We start from the raw sequence: 25,760 nt of genomic DNA on the forward strand, positions 1-25,760 counted from the left end.
TCAGAAAAATTGCTTCTGAACACTCAAGGATCCACACACAACAGGCTCTTACCATACATGAGATGCAGCCTAAGCAGATACTGCAGAATACGCACTTATCCACCAACAGATCTCATGGCAGGCTGAAGCCTTAAATATTGCATGCAACTTTCAAGGCTTGCAGCCAAATTGCAGGGTAGCAATATGTGAATTCTTAGAAGACTAGTGAGTTTGTAATTCTCATATCATTTGCCCATTCTGATTACTATCGGCCCTTTTAAAATGGAAAAAAATACATTTTCATTTAGAAAAAACAAAATTGAGGACATAGACATATATTTAATTAACAGAAATATTAATAGCATTTCTGAATGGCTTCACATGTGATTATCAACATCATTTTGTTTATCAAGTGCAAAAGTTCAACCTTCGAACGCTAAAGACAACAACTACTAAATATTGTTCAAAACATAAACCAGCAAGTCCTTAGATGCTTGCCTTTCCACGTGATGCACTATGATAACAGCTGTTATTTTACTTTGTTGACGGCAGCTTTTCTCTCACTAAATTGAACAATACCAAAACCAATTCAAATTGAGTGCGTTTTGGTGGTGCCCCGAGTTAAAGAGAATTCGGGAGAAACATGTTTGACAACCAGTAAGTTAATGAAACGTTTTCTTTCCTCCACATGACATGCAAAGCATTTGAAGTTTTGAAGCCAGTCTCCTGAGTGTCTGTGCTCCTCATGCTTTGGTTCACATCATGGAGCAATCTTGGAGCACACAAAAATTGATTCCCCCCGGATGAAATGAAATTAGAAGGTGTGCTCCAAGTGCTCCAGCCACCAACAGGCATTCAAGCCATAGGAGAAGACTGAAGCTAATCCAACATAAAAACCTCAGGAATGCATAGAATAGGTATGATATGACTTTAGTGCCAAGTCTTCTGCTCCAAAAATCCACTTCTGTCAGTTCATACAATTTGCTAATCTAAACACAGCTTGAGCAACAGGAGCTGGGATTAGATCCGAGTATTTATCTCAATTGTCTCCACTCCAGAGCTTCTTTGCATGATGAAAGTAAATGTTTTCAGATATTTTAGTTGCATGGGGCAAAGAGGAATGAACATTTTGGTACTTTTCACTTCTTGTTGCAGTGACATAAGTAGTGGCTGATGGGAAATAAAACAAATACTGCAGATTGTTTTGATTCCTGTCAAGGCTGTTATTACACTGCTTACATATGACTTTTTTTTAAATGAAAAAAACACAAAAAACACTTTGCAAAATACCATGTCTGCTGCTTCACATTCCTGTTGTCAAATAGTCCAGACTATCTCAACATTCTCCCTGTCACATTCAAGAGTATGGCAGAGCACAGATCAAAATGATTTTCTGGGTTTCTGAGCTGAGAAAAAAACATGGATCCCTGGATCCCCACAGTGAATGCTCTCATTCTTTGGGAGCATTTTGAATCCTTGAATCCCAGTTGCTTGTCATACCTACTCTAAAACATGTGCCAGAAAAAACCCCCAGCTTTTTTTATTGTATTTGCAATAGAAAAGGACTCTATGTGTAACTTTTAAAATAAGTCTCTCAGGCACAGCGACATTCAGTACCTCCCTTTAATTGTTTTGAATCTGAAAGTTAAATTCTATTACCTCCCTCACAACTTGAATATGAACTCCTAAGGAACGCTCTTATTTGTCAAGTTGGCTGAGCGAGGAGAGCACTATCCTTACAGGGATTTCAAATCAATCCTACTCCAGGAGGTAACTGCCACTACTAATAAGGATTTTGTTTGCAATTTGCTGTACGTTTCCTCAGGATGTCACTTTGCTCATCAAGCAAGCCTGCAGGCACTCACTTCACTCCAAATAATATAAAGCCATTAAATTCTTCCCCTTGTTAGGGGGAAACACAAACTTCTAACCACACGCACAGAAAGGTAAGTGGCAAAGTAACCTTCAATTCCACGCAGGCTATTTTTCTGTTGTTAGTTTAGCGATGCAAGCTCCCCACTTCTCCTTTGATCTTTAACTTCTGTGAGACACTGGCAGTGTTCCACATCTGAAATATGAGTAATATGGTCTGTCTTAGAAGCAGGTCTGCTCTGTTTGCTCTTTATTCTGCATGCCTCCAACAGCTTTTTGTTTTGTTTTTTTTTCTGGGACATTGCAGTGCAGCCCAAAAACTTCCAGGGGTAGTTCATCACAATGGACACTTTGTTCAATGTGGAAGAGGAGGGAAGCACAGCAGAGATGTCATTTTTGGTAGACTGCTCAATGCTATGCCTGATACAGCCATTTTTGGGTTTATAAGTATTTTCTCATTTGTCCATGTAGCACTATTAACTTCACAGTAACTTTAGTAGACAAATTATTGTGCATTACACCCATGTTCTCTTGTCCATGTCTTTCTTACTTAACACAGCATGAAATATTTTTACATGGCTTAGTTTACATGAAATAGTTTACAAATCCTCTTCCTCATGAAACGCTGGCTGCCTTTCATTAGTGTTTAACTTTTGCTAACTAAACCTCCATCAGTCTTTTAATTAGTTTCCTGGGGGTTGCTGTCAAAATACCAGTCTGTTCTAACCTGAGTCACGTGAGTTGCCTTTGTGAGTATTTGCACAATGAAATGGCACCTGCCCTGTTCTGAGACATGGGCATTTACAAGAGCTTTGGGTCCGAGCTGGTCCCTGCTCTTCTGGGACTCTTGTACAAGAGGTGTCTGTCTCAGCTTCATGATTTAGGAGTGTTTATCACTAACAACATCCTTTTTAAAGTTATTACTGGACTTGGAAGCAGTTCAGCCCAAGGTGACAGAAACGAAAAGAAACTCTTACTGGGCGCATCTACCTTTTCTGCATCATCGCTATGAACTAACACCCATTAAGTTTATTTAAAATAAAAGACATCCCATATTTATGCTAAACTAGAACTTTTAGTTTTGCCCACATGGATTTTTCCTTCATGTCCTTTTTTTTTAACTTTTTTTTTTTCTCTTTCTTCTATTTATACTTGAAAGCCATTTGTGTTCCCTGTTCCCATTAAGGTTAAATATTTGCTAATAATTTAAAATGCTTTCTTCGTTGTATCACTGAACCAGAATGGATTTTTAGCTAAATTTGTTTTCTTTCATGTCAAGGGATGTGGCTTTGGAGATATACAATTTTTCTTAATAATAAAGAAAAAAGTAAATACCACAAAAAAAGAACAGAAAAAATGTTTTCTGTTGAAATACTTGCTAAGAAATTTCTACAGCTGTAGGAATTTCTCAAGCACACCATAGTACCAGGTTGCAATTACTTCTTTTCTTCACCCTTATTGAATATAAATTTATTGTGATCCATGGGGCAGTAGTAACTTGTATTTATTGCTGCATTTATCCATCATCATGTGGTTCAAAATACAGTTATGCAGCAGTGGCTGCAGCATTTTTAACTAAAAAAAGAAAAAAACAAACCATGAACTTGAGAAACTCAGTTCAATTCCATTTGCACTAGGGGCAGATCCTACAGAAAAACATCACAGTTCTACTTGATTTCTTTTCAGATGAAGTCATTTTACTGATCAACCTCATTGTCTTTCAGAGTACCTCAGCTATCTCCACCATCTCTTTTGTGAGCAGTGCATTGTTACATCTAATTTATTCTTTAGTTTTCCTGATCTCCTCAAACACTCTGCATTTTTGACTGCTCTTGTGCTCTGAGCAGACATCTGAAGTGATTCTAGGACATCACTCCTGAGGGGCAAAAGCCCCTCAGTCAAAACTACTGCTTTGAATTTGGGGCACTGCATCAATTTATCTTAAGGAAATATTAGCTTCTCTACAATGCAATATAATCCTGGGAGCAGGGACTTGCTTTCTAGATTTCATTGTCCATCACAGCTGAACATCTTGCCAGCCACATTTTAAGGAAATCAGGAATATGCAGGTATTCTGGCTCTGGATCCTTAATGGACCATCTGCCCAAGCTGCCTGCAAAAGTCCCAGCCAGAACAAAAGTTCAGTTGTGTCTGTCTTCTCTGTGTTTCTTAGCAATGTCACAACAGCACAGGATAGTTTTGGTTACAATAATAAAAACAAGAAAGGCATATTATTGTCAGCACCACAAAGGTATTTGTGACTGACCTCAACAGCATCTGAACTGGGCTGTGTGTCTGTGCTCCAGTAAGGGAGTTTTTTGAAGGTAATATCTGCATGGAGAGGATGTTTCTTTCTGGAACTGATCATCTCTGAACAATGGACACAGCTACAATACAGGAGATGTTCTGGCTTTAACAGCCACTGATCTGTGAACCACTAAGCTGTGTCAGGGAACACAACAGTATCACTTAAAATTTCAGGAACACACTGCAGATTTCCAAAGTCATTCAGCTGTTTGCTGGGTGAGGTTTGAAGCCACACTGATGAGCTATGGAACCTAATGCCCCCAGCTTTTCAACTGTTCATATAGATAAGTCCATATTGATACTGTTCATATAAACAAGGGCTCTGTTTTGCATTTAACTTGGCAAATAAAGATCTAAACACACAAATATACAAAATCTTAATCCAAAGTGTCTCCTTTGATGTTGATAATAAAGTTTGCAATAAATAAGAGATAAAATATGTAAATATTTGAAGAAAAATATGATAAAAAGAAATGAGAGAAACTCCTGTTTTCACAGCTGGTCATTGGTGCTAATTGCCAGCCTCACATTTCGTCTTCAGGACTCAGTTGATAAAGGTAGTCATGACATGCTTTCTGTCAAGAAACCATTCATTTGTATAGAGATACATAACCCCCACTCCCCTCTCCCAAAACTGCAAATTCAGTTAGCAGATTTTGCAAGACACCCAGTGCTGCAGCTTCACCGATTCTCAGGTAAGGGACCTGCTTCACTTGGGATACCTGCAAAAGCTTTTTATTATTTGTTGGAATTTCTTCCTAACATCACCTGCTATTGTTTTTTTCTTACTCCTCACCTTCAAATGCAGCTCGAAAATACTCAACCTCCCACCAAGTCCATTCACCAGCTGCAATAACTGGTAGAATGGAAGTTATGGGAACGATGCTCCTTTACTAACAATAATTTAGTTAAAAAAGCCATCTTGGTATCCTCACTCTGGGTATGCAGCACCAAGTGGGAAGAGCTGGGAGGCTCCTCCACCCCAGCCCCTGGTATATCTCAAATCTTGGTGTTGAGAAACTGTCTTCTCCTGGGATAAGAGGCTAATTTATCATCTTTATAACGATGCGTGTTTCTTGTTTCATCCAGCTGCCTTCTTTGGAAGAAATGGACAGCTAAAGAGATTTAAATAGATTATATCCTAATTAATAATTAACATTTAAAGCAGATATACAAAATGGCTCATAGCCAAGTGGGAAATAAACCCCTTTTCTTACAGCTACAATTAATTTCTTCTGGAGATGAAATGATAAGAAGTGCAAGAAAATATTTAGAAACATTTATCTGCACATTGAAATAGAAGTATTATGACCTGAAAAATGTATGGAAAGCTTCCTGACATCTGGTCCTCCATGATAATATTCTTCCATGGTACTCAAAAATGAAATGCTGAGTAGGAAATACACCACAAAGCTCTGCTCCTATCCCAAGAAATCTGCTTTTCCCCACTCTACTCTTTTTATCTTATTCTTACCCTTTGTCTAAAAATAAATAAAATATATGAAATTAAGCCAGTGTAGGGGAAAAAAAAAATCACAGGATTCAGGGGGGAAATCCTTACATCTCTACTTATTCTGAACAAAGTCTGAAACAAAAAGTGAGATTCAACATCGATGAGCTTTGCAGACCCTGTTACAGCAAGGATTGCGGGATTACTCTGCTGCCACTTTTAAACTCTGGGCTGGTAGGCAGTGAATATAGCAAAGGATATTCCATGGTATTTGAAGACAAGACTGAAAACATGCATTATATATATATATATTTATATAAATAGTAAATAAAGCATTCTTTCCCCCATAACTCCAGCCATGCATTTCACTACTACTAAATTCAGTCCTTGCATCTCCATGTACTCAATCCCTTCCTCTCCAAAGAGCATTTCCTCTTCCCTCCAAACCATGGCTGCTTTAATCCCCAGGCCCAGAACACAAATGTATTTCAGCACTTACAGCAGGAGCAGAAACCAGGTGGCCAAAGCAAGCCCTGCTAACTAACTCTTGTGGCTGGTGCCACTCCTTCTGCCTCAGATCTCCAGGGATGATATTTCCCTCTGTCCTGCACATTTCACAAACAGGAGGAGTAGATGGTATCCCATCTTCCAGCCTGACTCTTGACACATGGGGGGGACCTGAGCAACCTGATATAGTTAGCAGGCTAACTGGCAGGGGGCTGAAAGTAGAGGATTTGTAACATCCCTCCCAATGCAGGCCTTTCTGTGGTTCCATGATGGAGCACTTGGGGTGGAAAAAACACAGGGGGATTCAGTCAGAGCCTCCTTCCGGCAGTGCAGCAAAAGAGGTACCGTGAATCTTGTTGCACCCTGAGCACCTGTGACACTCCTGACAAGACCTTGTCAGCTCCATGGGGTCATTGCTCCAAGCCTGTTCCTCCCTGAGTGTCCCCTCACTCCACAAGTCCTGTCACCATCTCTGCTCCCTGGCTTGTCTGGCCTTTTCCTCCCTCCCTGCAGCTGCCTCATCTACTCAGGTTGGAAGACTGGCAGGCTGGAACCAACAGGTCTTCTCCAGATGGAGACTGCACTAGAAAAGTGGAGGATTGACCTGCTGATGGATCCTTTGGTGCCACTGTAATAACCTGGGTAATTATGAATTGTTATCTTCAGCCAAAGCACACAGGCTGAATCGGCCAAGATGCTTCAAATGGAAGCTGACGGCGTCACCTTCGAGTATGTGAACATTAAAAGAAAGGAAAGAGACCTTATTTTTAAGGCTGTGCTTGGAAAACATCTCTTGCAGAAAGTGAATAATAAATATACTGCATGCCATAGTAATGTCCGTGGGGGGAGGTAAGGAATTGCTATAAAACATAGTATTCTAACTACTACAGATGTTGCTGCTAGAATTTACAGCTTTCTCTGCATGCTTATCTCTCCTTACCAGTTTCTGCACATTGAATCACGTTCAAACATGGGCCATTTTAAGCCATCTTTTTATTATTTTAACCTTTTTTTTTTTTTTTTAAGCTTCAATTAATTTCTTCTGTGCTATTTTGTAATGTTAAATAGATTCAAGACCTGTATTTACAAACCACATGCAATCCTATTTTGGCACATGTAAATTACATGCAAATACATTCTAAATTAGTTTGTTTATCACTCCAGAATTCTAATCCAAAGGTTTTGTTTTTTTAAATTTAGTTTTTATTCTGACATGTTTACAAATGAGTTTGACTCTGGAAAATAACTTAATAAACTCAGGGCTAGCTATGCAATTAGAGGAGGCATCTGGGAACCATAAAACCTGAAAAACAATATTTACATCTTTTGTACATCCAAGATTCCACTATTTTTTTTCTCTCTCAAATCCATCATTTTAAAATATTGTAGTTATTTTCATATGAGGACAAACAACAAGAACTCATTTTTATAACCAATGACCCCTCTCTCCAATGAGCAATTCATGGGGTAGCATTGGATAAAATGCACAAAGTAGAAGATTTCATTATAAAAAAAGAGAAAATGAAAAATAACTGAATTAACATTGATCATGACTTTTCAACAGCATTTCTTATTATTGCGGCCAGGCAAAGTCTCCTGTGGGCAGTAAAGCTTTCCCATGTATTATTAGCCCTCTACAGAAAGCTATGAAAAGACACAAATCTGTTTTGTCAAAGGACAGAAGAGCATTTAGTTATAAGAGAAAGTATGGTCATAATCCATTGTGGGGTTAAAGGTGAAGAAAACAGAACCATAACACCAGGCCTTAAGAGAGTAATACCCGCTGCAGTTCATTCCCGAGCAGCGCGGCACAGCCGCCCGCCGTGTGTGGGGAATACATTCCCAGGGCAACCTGACATCCGTACGGTTTGTGTTTATTAGCAGCAGCACTGGGATGTAGCTGCTCTGTTGGCGCTGGGCACAGACACACACACAGGGGTGTCTGTCCAGATGCCACAAGTGGCCACGGCATGCGGTGGGAAAGCCAGCTCTGCGGCAGAGAGGTGGCCCCTGTGCCTTGCTTGGCTGTGCTGCTGCCGGTGGTCCAGCCCAGAGCCCAAAGCAGCTGCCCCAGGTACCCAAACCAGGCCATTTAGGAAAGTTTTCCAGTACGTAGAAAGCGATGGGAGTGCTTGGGGAGCAAAACTCAAGCCCACCCGGCTGGAATGAGGGGGTTCACTTCAGGATCACGTGAAGATGCTCTTGCTGTCAGGTTTGTTCAACCTTTGACAACGATTAGGGGTTTGGTCTAAGTCAGCAGCAACTTAAGTGCTCTGGATCAGATTCCCAAGGAAATGTGCAGCAGGACTAAGTGAGGATTCCCTTTACATCCAGCCACAGGCCCTACACCCTCACAGTGTCTGGAAGGAACGGCTGGGAGGCGGGTTCAGCACAGGGGCTGGCAGCAGCACAGCAGGATTTTGCACTGCTCTGAGGCTCCCAGAAGGATGGGCAGGAAAATAAGTGTCTCTACAGAAAATCCTTCCTTCCTTCTAGTAGTCCACAGAGGATAAGAACAAGGGATGCAGCTGTGTAACAGGGCAGGTAATATAATAAGACATCAAGAATAATACAATCTCCTGCCATCTCCCAGGTATTTTGAACTCACTTATTTTCATTTTGATTTGTATGGCCCTGCAAATATGACTTTCTGGTTTCTGTTGCCCTCCTCAGGCCCCTCTGCAGACCTTATCCCTGGCTGCCTTGTGCCCCTTCCCCTCCCCAGCCTTGCTCCTCTGGCAGCACTCTCTGTCCTGGCACTCACAGCCTCTGCACGGTCCAGCGCAGGGTCTTGTGCAGACACCACAACAGCTGCAACACCAGGACCAGACCGTGGTGTTAAAACAGTATTTCACCTTCCTTTAACCTGCTTTTTAAGGACACTGCAGTGATAGTATTGCCTAACAGTGCTCACGTTATCTCATTTAGCAGCATCTCAAATAACTCCCTCCAATACTGCACTGAGCTGTGTGATGAACAAGTCACTTTTCCACCATGGGTTATGCTGCACATTCAGTCTGAATTCACAAAACCACCACACCTTCCCCATTCAAATCTCTACTAAAAATTCCTTTGTTAGAAGCTCAAAATAATAATAGAGGCTCTGGGTTATCCTTTCTTGTGGGTTTCCCTGTGACCTTGGCTAACTGCTTTAACAGAAGATGTTCTGCATACCAGAAAAATGAGCCCACTGGCAATTCTTAGAAACAAATGAGCTAAGAAAAAGCCCTTTGTGCAGTTCCAGCTCCCCTATTCCTCAGTGCCACTCGTTGTAGCTGTATAATCATCACTGCTCTGCGATTTTCTGTTACAGGAACAGGAGTCTAGAAGGTGACACAAAGACAGTAGTGGGCAGCTCCTCAAAAATAAAATGCAGTTCTACGAAAATAATCTTTTATTTTTGACATCCTCTTTCCACGTTTCCTGCCCATTGCCCCTTGCTTTGTCTACTTAAGTTGCCAAATATTGAGGGGCAGCCTGGTGTCACAGTGCATCCTGCACGATGACACCCCTGTGGACTGGGATACGGGGATGGTGCTAAAATGGAAATGAAGCACAGTTACCTGCGTGGGACTGGCTAGGTTAAAAAAAATGTCACAAGACAAGATTTAGGTCCAGGTGCAGTTCATCAGCACTGGAATGACAGCACCCTAAAGCCAGGGAAGAAAACAACTCAGGGCTTCTCTGCCTCAGACACAGCACCCAGGTAACGGGGCTTGTCGGCATCTGGACCCACACGGGTGAGTCTGCTGTGAGCAGCTCAGCTCTGCAGTTCAGGTCTCTGCTGGCTCATGCATTTCTGCACTGTGTTCCATTTTGTAGTGCCAATATAATGCTCTGCTGTCTTCTAGATATTTAATACACTGATTTTCACTAAGTCCTGTTCAGGTTACTAAGCAAAAAAAACAAACAAACAAACAAACAAACAAAAAAAAAAAAAAAAAAAAAAAAAAAAAAAAAAAAAAAAAAAAAAAAAAAAAAAAAAAAAAAAAAAAAAAAAAAAAAAAAAAAAAAAAAAAAAGGCATAAATGAAAAGGCTGTTTCCATACAGGTGACCTTGAAAATTAAAATTTCATTAAAAAGGAAGAACACTTTCCATTCTTTCTAAAAACATCTGATGTTCAAGAAATGGTTTTTCTTTTAATGAGAAAAAAAAGTTACTATTTTAAGTTTTCCCTGAGCTTATGCAAAAAGAGAAGGAGCACAATACACCTGTGCACAGAATTGCTCATTTTCACTCCCTCTAAATGAGCAAGATGCTCGTTCTGCACATTGTGAAGTAAAACAGAAAGCCTCATGTGCAAACATTTACTGCATAAAAAGCGTCATCACCTGGGATACTTGCTGCCTCTGAAAATTCTGATCAAAGATAAAAACCAAGACAACTCATTGTAATCAATTATGCACGGATAGTCCTCAGCCTATGTGCAATTCATAAAAATAACACTAAAAACATAACGCGGATTTACATGCAGAAATGAAATATGGACATGGCCAGAACACTAATCTTCTGATTGCTATCTTAAATTGACAATCCCAGCACTTTAAGGGACTCTCTGGCTACGTGCAGCTCCCTTGGAGAAATTTCCAGCAGCCCTTTAGCAGCTCCCGCTTACAGGAGAGGAGCTGCAGAGCCACAGCCCAGGACAGTGTGAGGGCGACAGGAGGCTGCGCTTGGGGAGACAGCGCTGCAACAACCTGGGTGCAGGTTTTACATCTGTGTAGGCAGAGAGGATGAACCCCCCCACTACCACCACTCACACACACCTCTAAAGCCCTCATGGTGCAAAGAAAGCAGTTACTGGCTTATTTTAACAGAAGAACAACACGTGGTGGCAAAACCACGTGTGATGTGCGGCTGGGGATCCCCTATACGTACACCAACCCCCTACACATGCACCAATTATACAAAGAACCCCCCTATACACAGACCAACCAGTGATCAAACTCCCACACCAGCCACTAAATTCAAAAGGGAAGTGGAGGATGTGTCCAGGTTTCAGGCATGTATGAACGTGCTATGATCGTCGTCCTCACGAACATCAAATTCACACTTCGAGGTCTTTTCAGTGCCTTTTTTTTCACTCACCCTTATAACAGGCAAGTCAAGGAATTCACATCCCAACATCAATCCTCTCCTCAACTTTACACCCCTCAAAAACCCGTAAAATATTTATATTTCCAAGTGAGGATTTGTTCCTGCTTTGCTGTAGCTGACATCCTTTCGTCACAGGTCTTACACATTTTTGCCCAGGTGAGCCCCAAAGAGTGCGCAGTGACTTAATGAGCAGATCAATTACTGTTCATAAGAAAAGATACTGTCTCTTTAAAGGTTATTTGAAGGTTGATTGCTATCTTATTGCTTATATCCTGCAAATCTATTCAGCCTTATGAATGAATTTGACCTTTTTATACTTACTGGGGGAAAAAAAAACAGAACAGAAGTTAATTTAGAGCTCTATAATACAACACTTTTTCCCAGAGAAATGAAAGGGCATTCAAATCGATACCTGCACAATAACACTCTGATGAATGTTTGCACCCAATTTTCTCATTTTGCTAACTCGAGATTGGGCATTTTGAATAGTTCTCAAGGAACATATTCTTTATGTGCTGTGAAGTATGTGGTATTGTGTCCAAACAATGCTAGAGGATAATCATTATAGGAGTGTCACTGGGCCTGAAAAGGTCAGTTAGTTAGAAATGTCAGCTTTCAATGCAACTATGCCGGACCATCCTATGTAAGGATCCAATTAAAGGGACATGCCAAGGTGCATGGAAACACCATGGTGACCCAGAATAATAATAAGGGATTGTGGAAAAGCTTGATATTTTTCTTCAAAAGTAATGGATTAGCCTTTAGAATATCTTCTCTGCAGTCTTACTCTGACTTTGCAAATATCACTTATTCTACATGTATCCGAAAAAAAGGTCATTTTTTTAAAAATGCAAAGGTGGGGATGAAACAGCCTTCCTGAAAGTAAATATTTTACAACTAAATGGGTAAAGAATTCTGGTTTCATTACTGCATCAAAAAAGTGTCATTTTAATAGAACTCAAAACTGTGATATTTGAGATAGGTGTGGGTGATGTTTGGGGAGCCAGATTGGGATAGGTCAGGGGACAGGCAGAAAGATCAAGGAGGACTTATTCTCTTGGGACTTATGAATGAAGGGAAAAGACAGTAGGAACAGCAACGCTGTTCAGTGAGTAGGAGGCATATCTGCAGTTATTATTCTGGCAAATGGAAAGGTATAAGTAAGAATTAGGAAGGTACTGATCTGCATGAAGGAGTAATTACAAGCAACAATATTACTTCTCCTTATCACAGCAAATGGAAAATCTTACAGCTCCTCAGATTCAGTAAAGATGAGAAATTGGACAGAGTAAAATTTCCTAATTAGCCTCAGGACAGCTGAAGCCATCCTAATGGCACAAAAAAAAAAAAAAAAGTCCATATTTTCTCTCTCTGCTCTCTGTTAGTTCATCATCTTACTAAAGTTTTGCCAAGTCTGGAACAAACTTCTTCCTGCAGCTTTATGGTTCAGCTAAGACAGACAACAGGGGAATTTCACTTTGAGCTGAGACTCTAGCAGTTATATTTTATTTGTATGGTAGAGAAATTCTTGTGCAGTGGGTTCAGACAAACCATTTAGGGTCTACTGCCTCGCTGAGAAATGAGGTTCTGACTCCCCCAGTTATAGTAGTTTGGGCAAATGGGTGGATTAACACCCAGTGTCTTAGTGCTATGGGAAATAATTTCACCTCTATCTATCACTGAGCATTAAAAGACTCCGTTATTACAGGAATCATAAGTAATTTCTTTTCTCTGCCACCTTTCCAAATAAACTAGTATGTGAAGCATCCCTAACAAACATGAACAGTAGTTATGTAAGGCTCTTTAAAATCTCTGGTGCTATCCTTTGACACAGACCAAAATCAATGTACTATTAATTAGTAAGGGCTAGCAAAAAAACCCTGAATTTTGGCCGCCAACAACTTTCTGTCACATTTTATTAGTCAGTCTCATTTCTACTAATACCTGTCTTACAGCTTCATGACTTCGAGTTCATATTATTTTCATGCTTCAATTAGAGAGAAGTTGATAGCCAGACTATCCAGGAAGGTAATGGAAAAGTCTTGTAGCGGGGCTTAGTGGTGGAATTTATAGTTAAACGAAACTTTGAAATATACTATAAAACTTCTCCTTCCTTTACGTAGTTTTACTTGAGGTCTCATAAGCAGTAATATGTAGAAATGCAAAACTTAATCAGCTAAAAAATATAGCAAATCCCACATATCACTTTATGCAATGCCAGGAGAGCAGAAATATATTTTCCTAACCAGAGGAAATTAACTAGGCAACAGTCCTATATCTATAATTTAAAGCAGTAAAATATGTATGGCAGAAGCTAAAGTCACCTTAAAAGAATTCAGGGTAGCAGTATATCACAAATTAATGAAACGGAGACATTTTTAGAGCATGCAGCACTGATGATATTAAAGGGGGGAGAATATTTCACCACATAGATCACACTGATAAATACTTTTAAAATCAAGCTTTTTTACCCTGTTTAAAAGTGTAAGAGCTTGAATATTAGGGGGAAGCACACACGAGTAATTAACATTTCTTATCAAACCTCAGCAGAGATTAGGAATCTGTCCCTGCATGTAAACCTCTGATGTGGTTTGCACATCAGGAAAATCTGAGTAAATCAAAAGGCAGGAATTATGGAGTCAGGGCTTACTTTATTTCACCTAAAACAGAGCTGAAAGAAACTTTAAAAAATTGCTTTGTATTCCACGCTGTAGCCAAGCTGGGCACTACAGAATATTCAACTACCCCAGGTTTTTTAAATGCAATCAATTTACTGCTGCCAAATGTAGTAGGTTTATATACATCTGGGAAACATGCACCTACAGTGCTGATGAATTTCTCCTGACATTGCACTGATTTCAAGAGAATGTTATTTTAAATTGGCAGTAGAGAAACTGGTAGAGAAAGATAAAGCCCTGAGGATGGCTGAATCAAAGAGAATTTCAAAAGAATTTTCCTGATGGTTCTTGGATAATATCACATGTTAGCTATTTTCAAAGCCAATAGTTTCCAACACACTTCCATTTATGGTATCAATAATTAAAAAATACTTCAGTGGGAGAGGAACTTACCTTACTGAGAGGAGAAATTGGAAAGCTGTATTATTATCATAAACACGGGAGATGCAAAAAGCTTTGTCTCCATGGAAAAGCTATGGAAACAGGGATATCTTATTTGCAGCTATTGAGCAGTTACCAAAAAATGTGATGTGATTGCATGTGCATGTTCAAAGTGCTACTAGAACATGATCACCCACAACCTAAGGGCAGAACCTCATCTTCTTTGTGCAACAAGGCCAAATTAAACCACCTGAAGCTTCGCTCCTAAACCCCCGAGACAATCAGAACAGCGTTAAGGAAAAGTTTCTGATCAAATTCAGAGGTAAAACCGAGTCTGAAGAAAAATCTAAATCACCAAAACTTAAATCTCATTATGCCCCGCTCCCTGCCAGCTCCTGATGAATTTTTAACGTCTTTCCCCCACCCCACTGCGCACGTCAGCGCTGACTCCGGCACCGCTGACACCCTCAACTGTGCCGGCGCTGCAGCCTAATTGCACCTCACGTGTCAAGGGGCAAGAAGAAAGGAGTGTGGCGAGAGCATTGATAAATTTAACTTAACATTCCTCCAGCTACTCAGCAGAAAGGCAGAGCAGTGAACTCCCCTCCACGTTTTACAGGGGTGTCAGTAACTTCAAAGGAATATATTTGAGCACGAGGGAGTCTGGCTCGCTCCCAGCTTATGCATCATTTGTGTCTGGCTGTTTCTGGAGATCCAAAGCAAAGCAAAGACTTCCTCCAGTTTGGGGGCACGGTGTGGAGCTTCCTGCAGCTGTTGTCTTAGGGGTGTTGGAAGAGGTCAGCCCTGCATGTTGCATACAAACTGTGTAGTTGGAGCTGCATCAGTACTTCTTCCTTTTCCTTTCTCCCTCCCCCTCCTCCCCCTTTTTTCCAGACTTCTCTCAGTCCAGATTACAGATTAATGATCTATACCTGTTCAGCTTAACATATAAGTGTGCTTTTAAGTCCAGCACCTGTTCAGCAAGGTTTCACAAGGCCACACACGCACTGATCAGGGTTTGGAAATCGTTTGGAGCAAGGCACTGGTGGGTCAGCCTCACAGTGTGGGCTCAGCACAACATGGGCAGGGGGGAAATTCAGGGAACAAGGAATGGCCACTGCTTCTGACCCATTACTGATTCCTGGGGAATGGTGCAACAGCCACGTCCATGGGGAACAGTGTGACTGCCATGAGGTGATGTAAGGTTTCTGTAATTTCACAAACTCAGGTTTTGGCACCTGTGTCTCAACACTCCTTAATTGACAATAAAGGCATTGTTTTATCATGCAATTAGTCTCATTAACTGGCTGATCAATTTTTGGAAATAGTTTTAGTGGCACATGGAGAAGAGCTTTTGTAATACTTGCAAGGAATCACCATCAATTCTTGACTAAATATACAAAATCTGGCTTGAGAGCTTCACACACACACACAAAAGAAAGACGATATTCATCATGACAGAGGTGCAAATCACAGAGGTCACCTTTGCTTTTGAAGTCCTTCTTTGTCTTTCCTTACAATCAAGCAATAGGGTTTTGGTAGCCAGTGCTGCTTGTGAGCCACAGAGGGCTTTGCCACTCTAAGTAAGGCTGAGTGAGCTCCACCAGGAGCAAAGGCTGCCTGCCTGCGGCAAGGTGGAGAACAGAAACAAGCCCCAGAGGATTAACAGGTGCAACCAAATAGCCCAGTGCCTCATTTGAATCAGTAAATTTAGGGATGACAGTGATTATGGCTGATCTCAGCCATCATAACCGATATCAAGACTTTGTAAAAGCAGACTGTCAGCGTCAGATCTTAGAGCTAGGACTCAAAGAATGAAATATTTTAAAGTAGCAGTCTCCAAAGACAGATAAAAGCCCTAAGGCTATGATTTATTTTATTTTATTTTTGTATTTGTAGGGCTGAAACTAGACCCTTTAATCCACAGGCTGACATTTTCCAATCCTACTAGGAATTAAGTGCCTAACTTTTTCAGCCTCTTTGAAAAATATCAGCTTTAGGCTCTTTGGTGAGTTTGGCCTGATCCAGCACCAAGCTTCTCTTGAAAATGCCTTTATTGAAAGCAAAACTACATGCACTCATTATGAAATTATGGAACAAATATTATTTTTTTTTCCCTATGTATCCCATATTGTAGATTTCTGGTTAAATATCAAATGGTAAAACTTGCATTCTAGAAAAAACCCATGTTATGGGAAGCTTTTCCCACCTTTTAGTGCAGTACATCTGCCTACAGTTATTGAAGATCCTTCCAGCTAACTGCTGTGTTGATTGAGTAGATTGCTGTATTAAAGTGAGAGATATGAAGCTATAGCTACTTACTGTGACCACATCTATGCACAAACTCAGCTTAGTCAACCCTTTCACTGTTCCAGTGAATCATCTGGAAATGATGAGGTATCATAACTTTGTTTTACAGAAAACTCTCATATTAAGTTATTCTGGTCCTCAACCCTCTTTTTCTCTTACTGAAAAAAGTGACTGTGGACTTTGGTGCCCTTATCCAAGATCTGAGTGTGTGTTATGATTAAGACCTTTAGAGATCTTTTTTTTTTTTTTCTTTTTCCTCTAGAAAAAGGGAATGCTGAAGATACGGAAAATGAAAAATGTGCCATGTTTGTCCTTGAAGTTACAGTCAGAATAGTGACAATGGCTGTATCACACTGTATTGTTGCTTTTATCAGCAAGTGCCCTGAGCATACATTAACATAATTGCAAACTGCATGAAAAGTGAACATGCAGAAATGTGATGCAATTGCCAATAGCCTCAAACATCTGTCCCAACAAAGTGTTCCTCCTCCTTATTTTAATTCTTATTATTTTAACAAGGTTAGTGAAGGAGAAACCATGTCACAGATTATATCTACATTCAGAGTGTCAGAACAATTATCGATGCAAAATTGTTATCCAAGCAAATGTGTGTCACATTTTGTTCACTCCCCATAACACCTGTTCACTTCACTAACACATTATTCCCAGTTAAAGCCAGAACTCATTAGTCCCAGTTAAAGCCAACCTGAGAGCTTAATACACACACACACATCTGAAAAATTGGAAAAGTTAACCGGAATGTGGCACTATTTGAGCAGGGCATACATCGGAAGCTGGTGGGCAGCAAACTTTCTGCAGCAGCTAATGGAAAGAAAGTGAGCCAGACAAATGGCAACAAATGAGAAACCACCCAGCCTGAAGAGTTGAGATCACAGAGGGGCACTACTGAACCAACCTGCATCCCAACCACCGTGCTGAGACTTGGAAACTCACGATGCCAAGGAGCCCGACGCCTTCCCAATATAACACATTTTGGTTTATCTCCTCAAGAGGCAAACTACACAAGCCACCACAAAGTAGGTAGTTTAAAGCATTTTCCTTTTACCTAAATATTTTCAGATCCACTTTGGGGTTCTCAGACCCAAGCCTGGACCTCCCACCTCCCACCATGCCCATAGAGGGCCACCATCTCCTCACTCCCCAAACTGCTCACGTTTGCCACCAAGGAAACTCAGGCTTGCATTTCCGTGATATTTGAACACACACTGTGAATTTGAGGGCATCTGCCCTGCAGATATACCACTAACTGTAACCCCAGGAGGCTTAAAGAAATATCAGCACTCCAATTCATAGAGTAAAGGTCTGAAGAGGCAGCTCTGTGAACGGATAACTGCCCGGGGCTTTGCCAAGCACAATATAGCTGTCACTTGTTATTAGGTGAAAGATTTTCTGGGGAACAGGGTTTTTCATTTTGCATGTCAGAGACGGGGGAAAAACACATTTAGACAACCATCTCTTTAAGAAAAGAGAAGAGAGCCGGGCGGCAGAGCTCACTTACCGGGGCTGGTTATTGTCAGGAGGTCAAGCCGTCGTTTCTGCTGAAAAACAAATTACAAAAGGAATTGTTAAAAGGGGACTAATTTTAGTGGGTCAGCTTAGACCTGCAAAGTAAGTGTTCTGACATTTATAGCAGAATTAATTACAAGTTACATGGCTCACAGTAACTCTTTTGGAATGGATCTACATGCACTTTACGAGGAAGAGAAACCCCTTGCTCAGTCCTTTTAATGTGTTTTTATTTGCACTTATAAAGTGTTACTATTTCTTTTTTGGAACATACACTTGAAATGGATAGCTAGAAGCACAGATGGACTGATATATTTATAAAAGTGATTTCTGATTCCATGGGGAAGAAGACATGGAACCAGGACGAGCAACTCCAAGTTCTTTATTCATATCAATCACTGATTCAATGCCTGTATGTGATCAAACACAATTATATTGCCTTGGGGTGAACCTTTCAAAGACATGTAAGAGTATCTAGACAAACTCAAGACTGATAAAAGGAAAGCTTCTTTTCATGCTGAGCACAATCAGCCCATGGATCTCGTTGCCACTGGATATCCCTCACCCCAAAAGCTTGCCAGACTTGATCATCAGTGGATATCTGTACAGACAGCAAAATACAGGGAGTTGTTATGGTAAATAATCAAGTTTACACAGAGGAGTGTTTCTGGAAGGGCTGCAAGACTTCACAGGGCAAACCAACCTGTGCTATGAGAAGGTTAGGAAAATTTTCTGCCTGCAACAAGCTTTCCCACCAAAGCCTTTGTGATGGTGGGGTGCATCTGAGGTTCCCTTTCCCTGTAACATGCAGCCAGTGCTGCTGCCTGCTCTATGTTCCCAGTCTTAGGTGATCTCCTCACCTGTAGCCCACCACTTAAATCCATGTGCTCCTGGACCATTATCATCCTTTTCCACCTTTCTGTGGGCTGAGATCTTTCCATCACAAGTAGGGCTTTCCCCATTTCACAGACTGTTAATGCCTCTTCATCACAGCACTTTCTAACTTACTGTCTTCTCCCTAACTTTGCCCAACAGTAGTGTGTCTAGCTGGTATTGAAGATTATACTGTCCACTTTAATTTCTCTCTCCTAATTTGCTCAATAATGTCTGTGTTACTTTCATTTATTGTCAGCCCTATTGATCTTCTTCTAATCTAATTCTCATCACTGCACTCACTGTATTCCCGGCGTGACAGCTGAAAGTCCTTGAGGAGGCAACATTGACTTGGTATTCCCTACTGTGAACGCTCTTCCTTGGAAATTATGACTGATGAAACTCCTTTCCAAACCCATCATTTCTCTGCAGTAAAGCTTCACTGGCTGAAGTGCGTGGACATGGTTATCCACTGAATACACTTGAGCTATGAGGCCTGCTGGGAAGCCAACTGAAGTGTCAGGCTGAAAAGCCCCACATTTTCTGGAACCTTTCTGGCCTTCAGCACCTTAAATGTGGTACAACACAAATCACATTGGTGAGAAAAGTCCCACCTGCCTGTTTTCAGAGGTACTCTTCGTTCTCTCAACTCTGGGAAGTCATCCCAAGAATGACCTTAGCCCTGTGCTGGACTGTGTTTGCTTTAGTATAAAACACTGAGGCCAGGGTATGCTGAGTTTTTTTTCAGGTGTGCCAGCATATTGATACAAGGGAGAGGAATATCCTGCTGCTGCTCTGTGTCCCCTGCACAAGAACTGCTGTACCTGCTCTGCAGGGGGCTGCTCACCCCCCTCCTTTCCCAGGGAGCAGTAAAGCAAAGTGAGGAATGCTGTGTGTAAGCAAAGGACCCACCTTCCCAGCGGGAGCCGTAGGACGAAACATCTCCTAATGAGCTAAATTTTATATAGATCCTGCACCTTAATCCTGATTCATATGTACAAAGCTATGAAATGCCAGAGCTTAGCCCCCACTGGGCCAAAAGCTTTGCTTACATTTCTCAGCACAACTGGAACTCCAAATGCTGTATATCTAATGAACAGCTAGAGCAGAAAATATATATCCAAAGCCTATACTCCGTGAAAGCTCCTCTACTGGGAAAAAAAAAGGTGGAATATAAATATCCTGCATCAAAGAAAGTTGCAAAACACAAAGATTTGGAATAGAGAGAAAGGCATGCAGCCTGACTGGCCCCCAGTCCTGACTTGAGTCTATTAACTGGGGTAAAAATAAACATTAAATAAAGGCCTAAATAGCTTAACTTGATACGTCAGGAAAACAAAATGGGAAATAAAATTAAATTATTACAAGTCAAACGTTCAGTTTTTAACTTTTTTTCTTTAACTTTGGATGCTGTCTTCAGGCTGACCTTGGAAAAAAAAAAAAAAAAAAAGAAAAACAAAACAAATTAACTCCAGATCCAGGAAATCTCTGTGTATATGTTGAACTTTAAGCTCAAGTTATTTCTCTGACTTCAAGTGGAGCAGAGCTGATCTTTAGCATCTAACACCTAAGTGCTGCAAGGGATTTGAAATGCCACCAGGTCCTTGGCACTGGCTCCACCCAAACGCTCCGGGCTGGAGCGCAGCGGTTCCTGCCTGCCCAGTGACCAGGAGAGGAAAAAATCCTCTGCTCTGACCTTCATTGGACCTTGAAGAAGTTTCTCTGATTTAGCTCATCAAGGGAAGTTTGTGCAGGCTCAGCCCAGCCCCGGAGAGGAGCAAACAGCAAAGTGCATCCCAGAACTGTGCATTTAAACATGCAAAAATACCCTAATTATGGGTCCAATCACTTTCTGGAAATTCCAGCCTGCTCTCAGATCTCAGGGACCAGCTCTCTGCTGTTTCCAGGGCTCAGCTGGATGCAAGCAGCCTAGTAACTAGATGGGTTTTTTTAAAAAAACCAGACAGACTCACTTATGAGTAGCTATAAAAACAGCAGTATTTGAATTTAAAGAGAGAGACATTACAAATGTCACACCCATTAATAAAATAATTTCACCAGAAGTATCATGGCTGTGGGGCTTTATGTATTCACTTCTTTGTTCAGCGCTGAAAGATGCAAATTGCAGCTGTGGCCCCCCTCCAGCATGATCACCCTCTCCCTGTTTTGACAGATTTCTTGAAAGACTCAACTCACAAGATGTCTGGCTTTTTTTTGTTCTGCCTTTAGGAATTTTCCATTTCTCAAACACCTGCCCCTGCTGAGATGCTCGGGACCATCCCAATCTCCAGGCAACCTACTGTCCCAAGAATTTCTTACAGTCTGAGCACTGAAATGCAATGACTGTCGTTCCTGGTTGGGAAAGTGGTGACAGTTTCCCATGTCTCTAAGGCTGGATTACACCTACGTTGACAAGAAGACATTCCATAAGAAACAGAAAAATGAATTCCACAGCGTCAGCCGCAATTTGAAGGAGGCAAACGGAAACATTCCCTGTATCATCACAGTATTGCTATTGCCATAATCCTGTCCTACCCTTGAGGGGCAGCATCCTCTTTTCCACTTGGCTGGCTATCTGAATTCCCAAGGGCAGGAAGAGGTGATTCATACCAGCTTCCCACCTCCAGCAGTTTCCATGGCTGGCACTACCCAGAGGCACAGTCCCCCCAGCACAGCAAACCTGCAGCAGATCGTGTTCACTTCCACAAAATTAACACAATCTTTAATTAATGCAATAAGCACTGATGAGTAATAAATCATATTAAAATACAAGGAAGGCAATTTTTTAATAAATTAAGCATTGATTCACTCAATAAATATTAATCTACTAAGCATCAAGAATTCATTACATTTTAGAAAACCAGTTGAAGAACGTCGCTGGTGAGCTGGTCTGAAGTGTGCAGAATGGTCCCTGCTCACCCATAATGTACACTTATTTTTAACTAATTCCTTAATTTATCAAGTTAAACAACTTGCCTGAAAGTCAGTCTGGATTATTATTCCATTGCAAGATGCAATTTTTTCGACACAGATTCTAACTCACCCCTTGGATTTTTTTCCTGTTTCTTAGTAACTCCTTTTCTGAGTGCCTCTTTTCTCTTCCTCGATTTTGGTGGTCTTTAAAATATTTGCTGACTGGTGTCATTTAATTCTCACCTCAATTAACTTAGCGAGAGTTGCAAAACTTGAAAAAAAATGCAGGGGGAGTGTAAATTAACTCATTCATTTAAGTTTAGCTTATCTATGAGATGTTCTTTCACACTTTGCTCTCTGCAGAGTTCCTCCAACCTTTTATAGAGATGTGGGATGTGCTGCACTTGCTTTGACTCTTATCTCCAGATTAGCAAAAGAGAAGGGAAAAAAAGCCAGATGCAAAGATGCCCCACGAGACTGATATGGAGCTGTTTCTGTAGCAACCGATGATTTTCTTCTCATGTAAGAATGAGCCTAAGTCATATCTAATTCTGAATGTATCTGGGCCTTACTTGCCAGCCGAAGCTGTGTCAAGCATAAAGTCAATATAGTCAGAAAGAGTGATAAAAAAGCAATTATAAAGTCATCTTCCTATCCTCCTCCTGCCATGATCCAAAAAATATTCTCACCCCTGCCTTCTGTTCCAGCACTTCACCTCCAAGCCCCCAACACCCAGCAGTGCAGGTAAGGGGGGATGGAGTTGGCAGCAGCCATTCAGGGATCTGTGGCACACGTGAGGCTGCTGTGCTAGGAGCTTCTTCAGCTTCCAGGCACCCACGTCACAGCAGCCAGTAGAGGTTTTCTAGACAGCAAGGGCATCTCTACCTGCCTTGCTCTGAGTCTCCATAGAAAATTCCTAAGCCCAGAGCTGACATCAGCTTTAGAAGCTGCTGTTGGGTTTGTGCCATTTCACTGCCTTGCCTCTGTGGGCAGTATTTCCTGCAGCTGTGAACCTGAAGGCAGCTGCCCATCTCAAAACCAGCTCCTGCCCCAGTCCCCTCACAGGAACCTGGAAGTGACTCTGAGACCACACGAGGATTTTGTCTTCCAAAATGTATTTTACCTGGACTGGTCTCTGCTATTGATCTCCTCCCTCTAATTTCAATGCTGTTTGAACAGGTGTCTGTCCCTTACAACCTTCAATTTACTGTGCAGTTTGGAGGGTTTAAGATTGAAATCAAGCACACAATTATTTTTTTTTCCCTCTGGAAACTCTGCCACAAGTTGTCACTAATAGTGCCTTTTCCTTTTGACTTCTAAACTAGTGTTTCTCTTCTATAAACTGTGTTGACATAAGAGTAATTGAAACCAACGTATCTTATCACAAAATAAAGATGAGGATGTACTGAAGGGTGAATTTCACATTTCTGTGGCCTTTATTGTTGCCACACTCAGTAATGTCAGCGCTTTCGAAAGCTTGTCCTCAAACATTAGAAAGAACCCAAAAGTTCAGGAAGAGATCAAAGAGATGCCAAGTGTGCTGCTTGGCACAAAGTGGCTGCCCACAGGCACCACCATAAGGCTCCTTGGTTTTGCCCTGGAGGGATTTACAGCCCAGGGGAGGGAGGAGGTGCAGAGCAAGGAGGTTAAAGGCTGTGTCTCATCTTTCTCATGGCTACCTGAGGGGTGACAAGCCATGAACCTCAGGGTTTTGGGCTCCTATCCAAAGACACTTTTGTGACAGAGGAGTGAAAACCTTCTTTTAGTTTTTTTGTTGTTGGACAGTTGTCAGCTTCTGGAAAAATTTTCTAATGAAGGAGATAAAGAAAGGTGTTGAAAAAAGTGAGCATTTCACATCTGCCTGGATCCTCAAATGCAAGTTTCACTCCTTGTACCCTCCTTTCCTTCAGAGTGCAACTTACATCCAAAGAGAAACTCTTGATTTAAGTAATGATCTCAATAAGTTATAAATTCAAATCCTATTAAAATGGATAATTTGATGATTTAAAGCTGCTGCCTCTCTCTTTTTTTTCATTCTTTTTTTTTTCATATTATGCTGAGCAATGATCTTTTCTTTCCATCCTGAAATCATAGGTTTTTATTCAGATAATGAAACAAGATCTCACATTTTGTACTTTTCTTATGATTAGCTGCTAAAGTTTCCTGGCACAATGATAAAATGAACCAGTCAGCTTGTTGACACTTGACTGGGATTTTAGCAAATTGCATCTGCTGTAGCCTACTCTGTGGAATCAGTTATTGATAATATAGGTGTGGAAGAACATTTATAAAGTGGCTTGGGATATGTTATTACTCATGCTAAGAACTATAATGAGTGTTTTAAACCATTTTAACAGTGACCTCTACAGACACTTGATCGCTGCAATATCTGGTAACTCAGTTCTGGTTTAGAATCAAAACCAAGTCCAAATATTGAAAGACAGTGCCAAACTATTAAGTTACTTTACTCATACTTCTAGTGCACATATTCTTCTACTTAATATCTGACACCTGTGTATTTCTTTCCCAAGATCAATGATGACTGTTACCTTCCTATTTTTCTAAAACACTGTCAAACAAGTAGCTAAGACTCTCCTTGTCCCCCTTTGAACTATTTGCCTCAGGAACAAAAAATTCATGCATGATGTTCTTACAGCTGTGCCCAAAAGCTATTTAGAAAGAACATTAATACAACAAAGGTTAAGGAAAGGTGGAAAAGCCATGGGAGGTGTCTCTGGGCAGACACACAAACAAACACTCTGTAGTACCTGTGGCAGAAGTGGGAGGTCACAGCCCCAAAGCCTTGGTGAGCAGGTGGTTACCAAAAGCAGTGGATCATTGCCCAAAGCCATGGGTGGCTGAGCACCCTGAGCAGCTGTGCAGAGAGGCCACTGCCAATGTGCACACTCAGCTTTATTGGTCACGCTCATTTCAAGGTCTCTTCCACATATTCTTGAGTGACATCTACTGGTGCTTCATCTATAGGTTGCCTTATTTACATAAACTCATTAAGATCGTAACCCAAGTCTTAGTGAACCACAAGGAATCAAAAAAAGGTCCATCAGTTCCCTATAAATATTAACAGTCACAACAAAAAGCTGTTCAGGTTATCTTATCTCTGGAAAGAGAGGAGGAATGAACTGCTTTGGAATGACCTGATCCTTAACTTTGCCAATATGAGTTATGACAACAGGAAGCCCCTTTAGTTTTCTGTCCTTGTGCATTTGTAAATAAGGATCCTTATACCCCTTAATGAAGGAATAGAAGTACATTGGTAGAAGCTTTATGGCTTGTGATGTATAATTTGCATAGACATCTTCTCAGACGTAAAAGGACACTTTGATTAGTTAATAACAGTTTCTTTTTAAACCAAGTCAAAATCTGGCAAGCAAATCCAATCACTGAACCCAACTGGCAGACTTGACTCAGACCTCCCAGTTTCATAGGCTCCTATCCTCCATGTTAATCCAAACCTGAAATGCTGAGACAAATTAATGCACAGATAGCCAGGGCTCTGGTCCCTCTGCACCCTGTGTAGATTATATGAGTACATGGATTACAATACACAAACCCTGGTACTTCTGCCACAGAAAAGACTGGGGGAGAAGAACGGATGATACAGCCAATACCTTGTCTGTACTTTGTTCTGCTCTTCCCCAAAAAGCTCTGGGCTTGCAAGAAATGAAGGAAGAGAACAGGCCCATTTCTCCATGGTCTGCCTCCACATCCAGGTTGGAATCAAACCTCTTTGTGGTTGCACTAACAAATAGGTGGCTGTGGCTCTGTACACATTTTAAATGTACTTACACAGCAAGGGTTCAGGATCTACTCATTCCACAGTGTAACTCAGCATTTTAAAGGGTTA

The 25,760-nt window shown here is 41.1% G+C and overlaps 1 protein-coding gene across 4 annotated transcripts in view; it reads right to left on the minus strand.

Moving 5' to 3' along the window:
- LOC114062486 (BEN domain-containing protein 5-like) overlaps nucleotides 1–25,760 on the minus strand; it is an 892,614-nt gene that overhangs the window by 410,832 nt on the left and 456,022 nt on the right. For all 4 annotated transcript variants that reach the window (XM_027893962.1, XM_027893954.1, XM_027893946.1 and 1 more), the window contains exon 6: nucleotides 18,102–18,141. In XM_027893962.1, the coding sequence (XP_027749763.1) occupies nucleotides 18,102–18,141 (40 nt within the window). The remainder of the gene's footprint in view (nucleotides 1–18,101; nucleotides 18,142–25,760) is intronic.

Source organism: Empidonax traillii, unplaced genomic scaffold (genome assembly GCF_003031625.1).
Source record: "Empidonax traillii isolate 1590-97213 ecotype Southwest subspecies unplaced genomic scaffold, ASM303162v1 scaffold15:size5535645, whole genome shotgun sequence".
Taxonomy (NCBI): domain Eukaryota; kingdom Metazoa; phylum Chordata; class Aves; order Passeriformes; family Tyrannidae; genus Empidonax; species Empidonax traillii.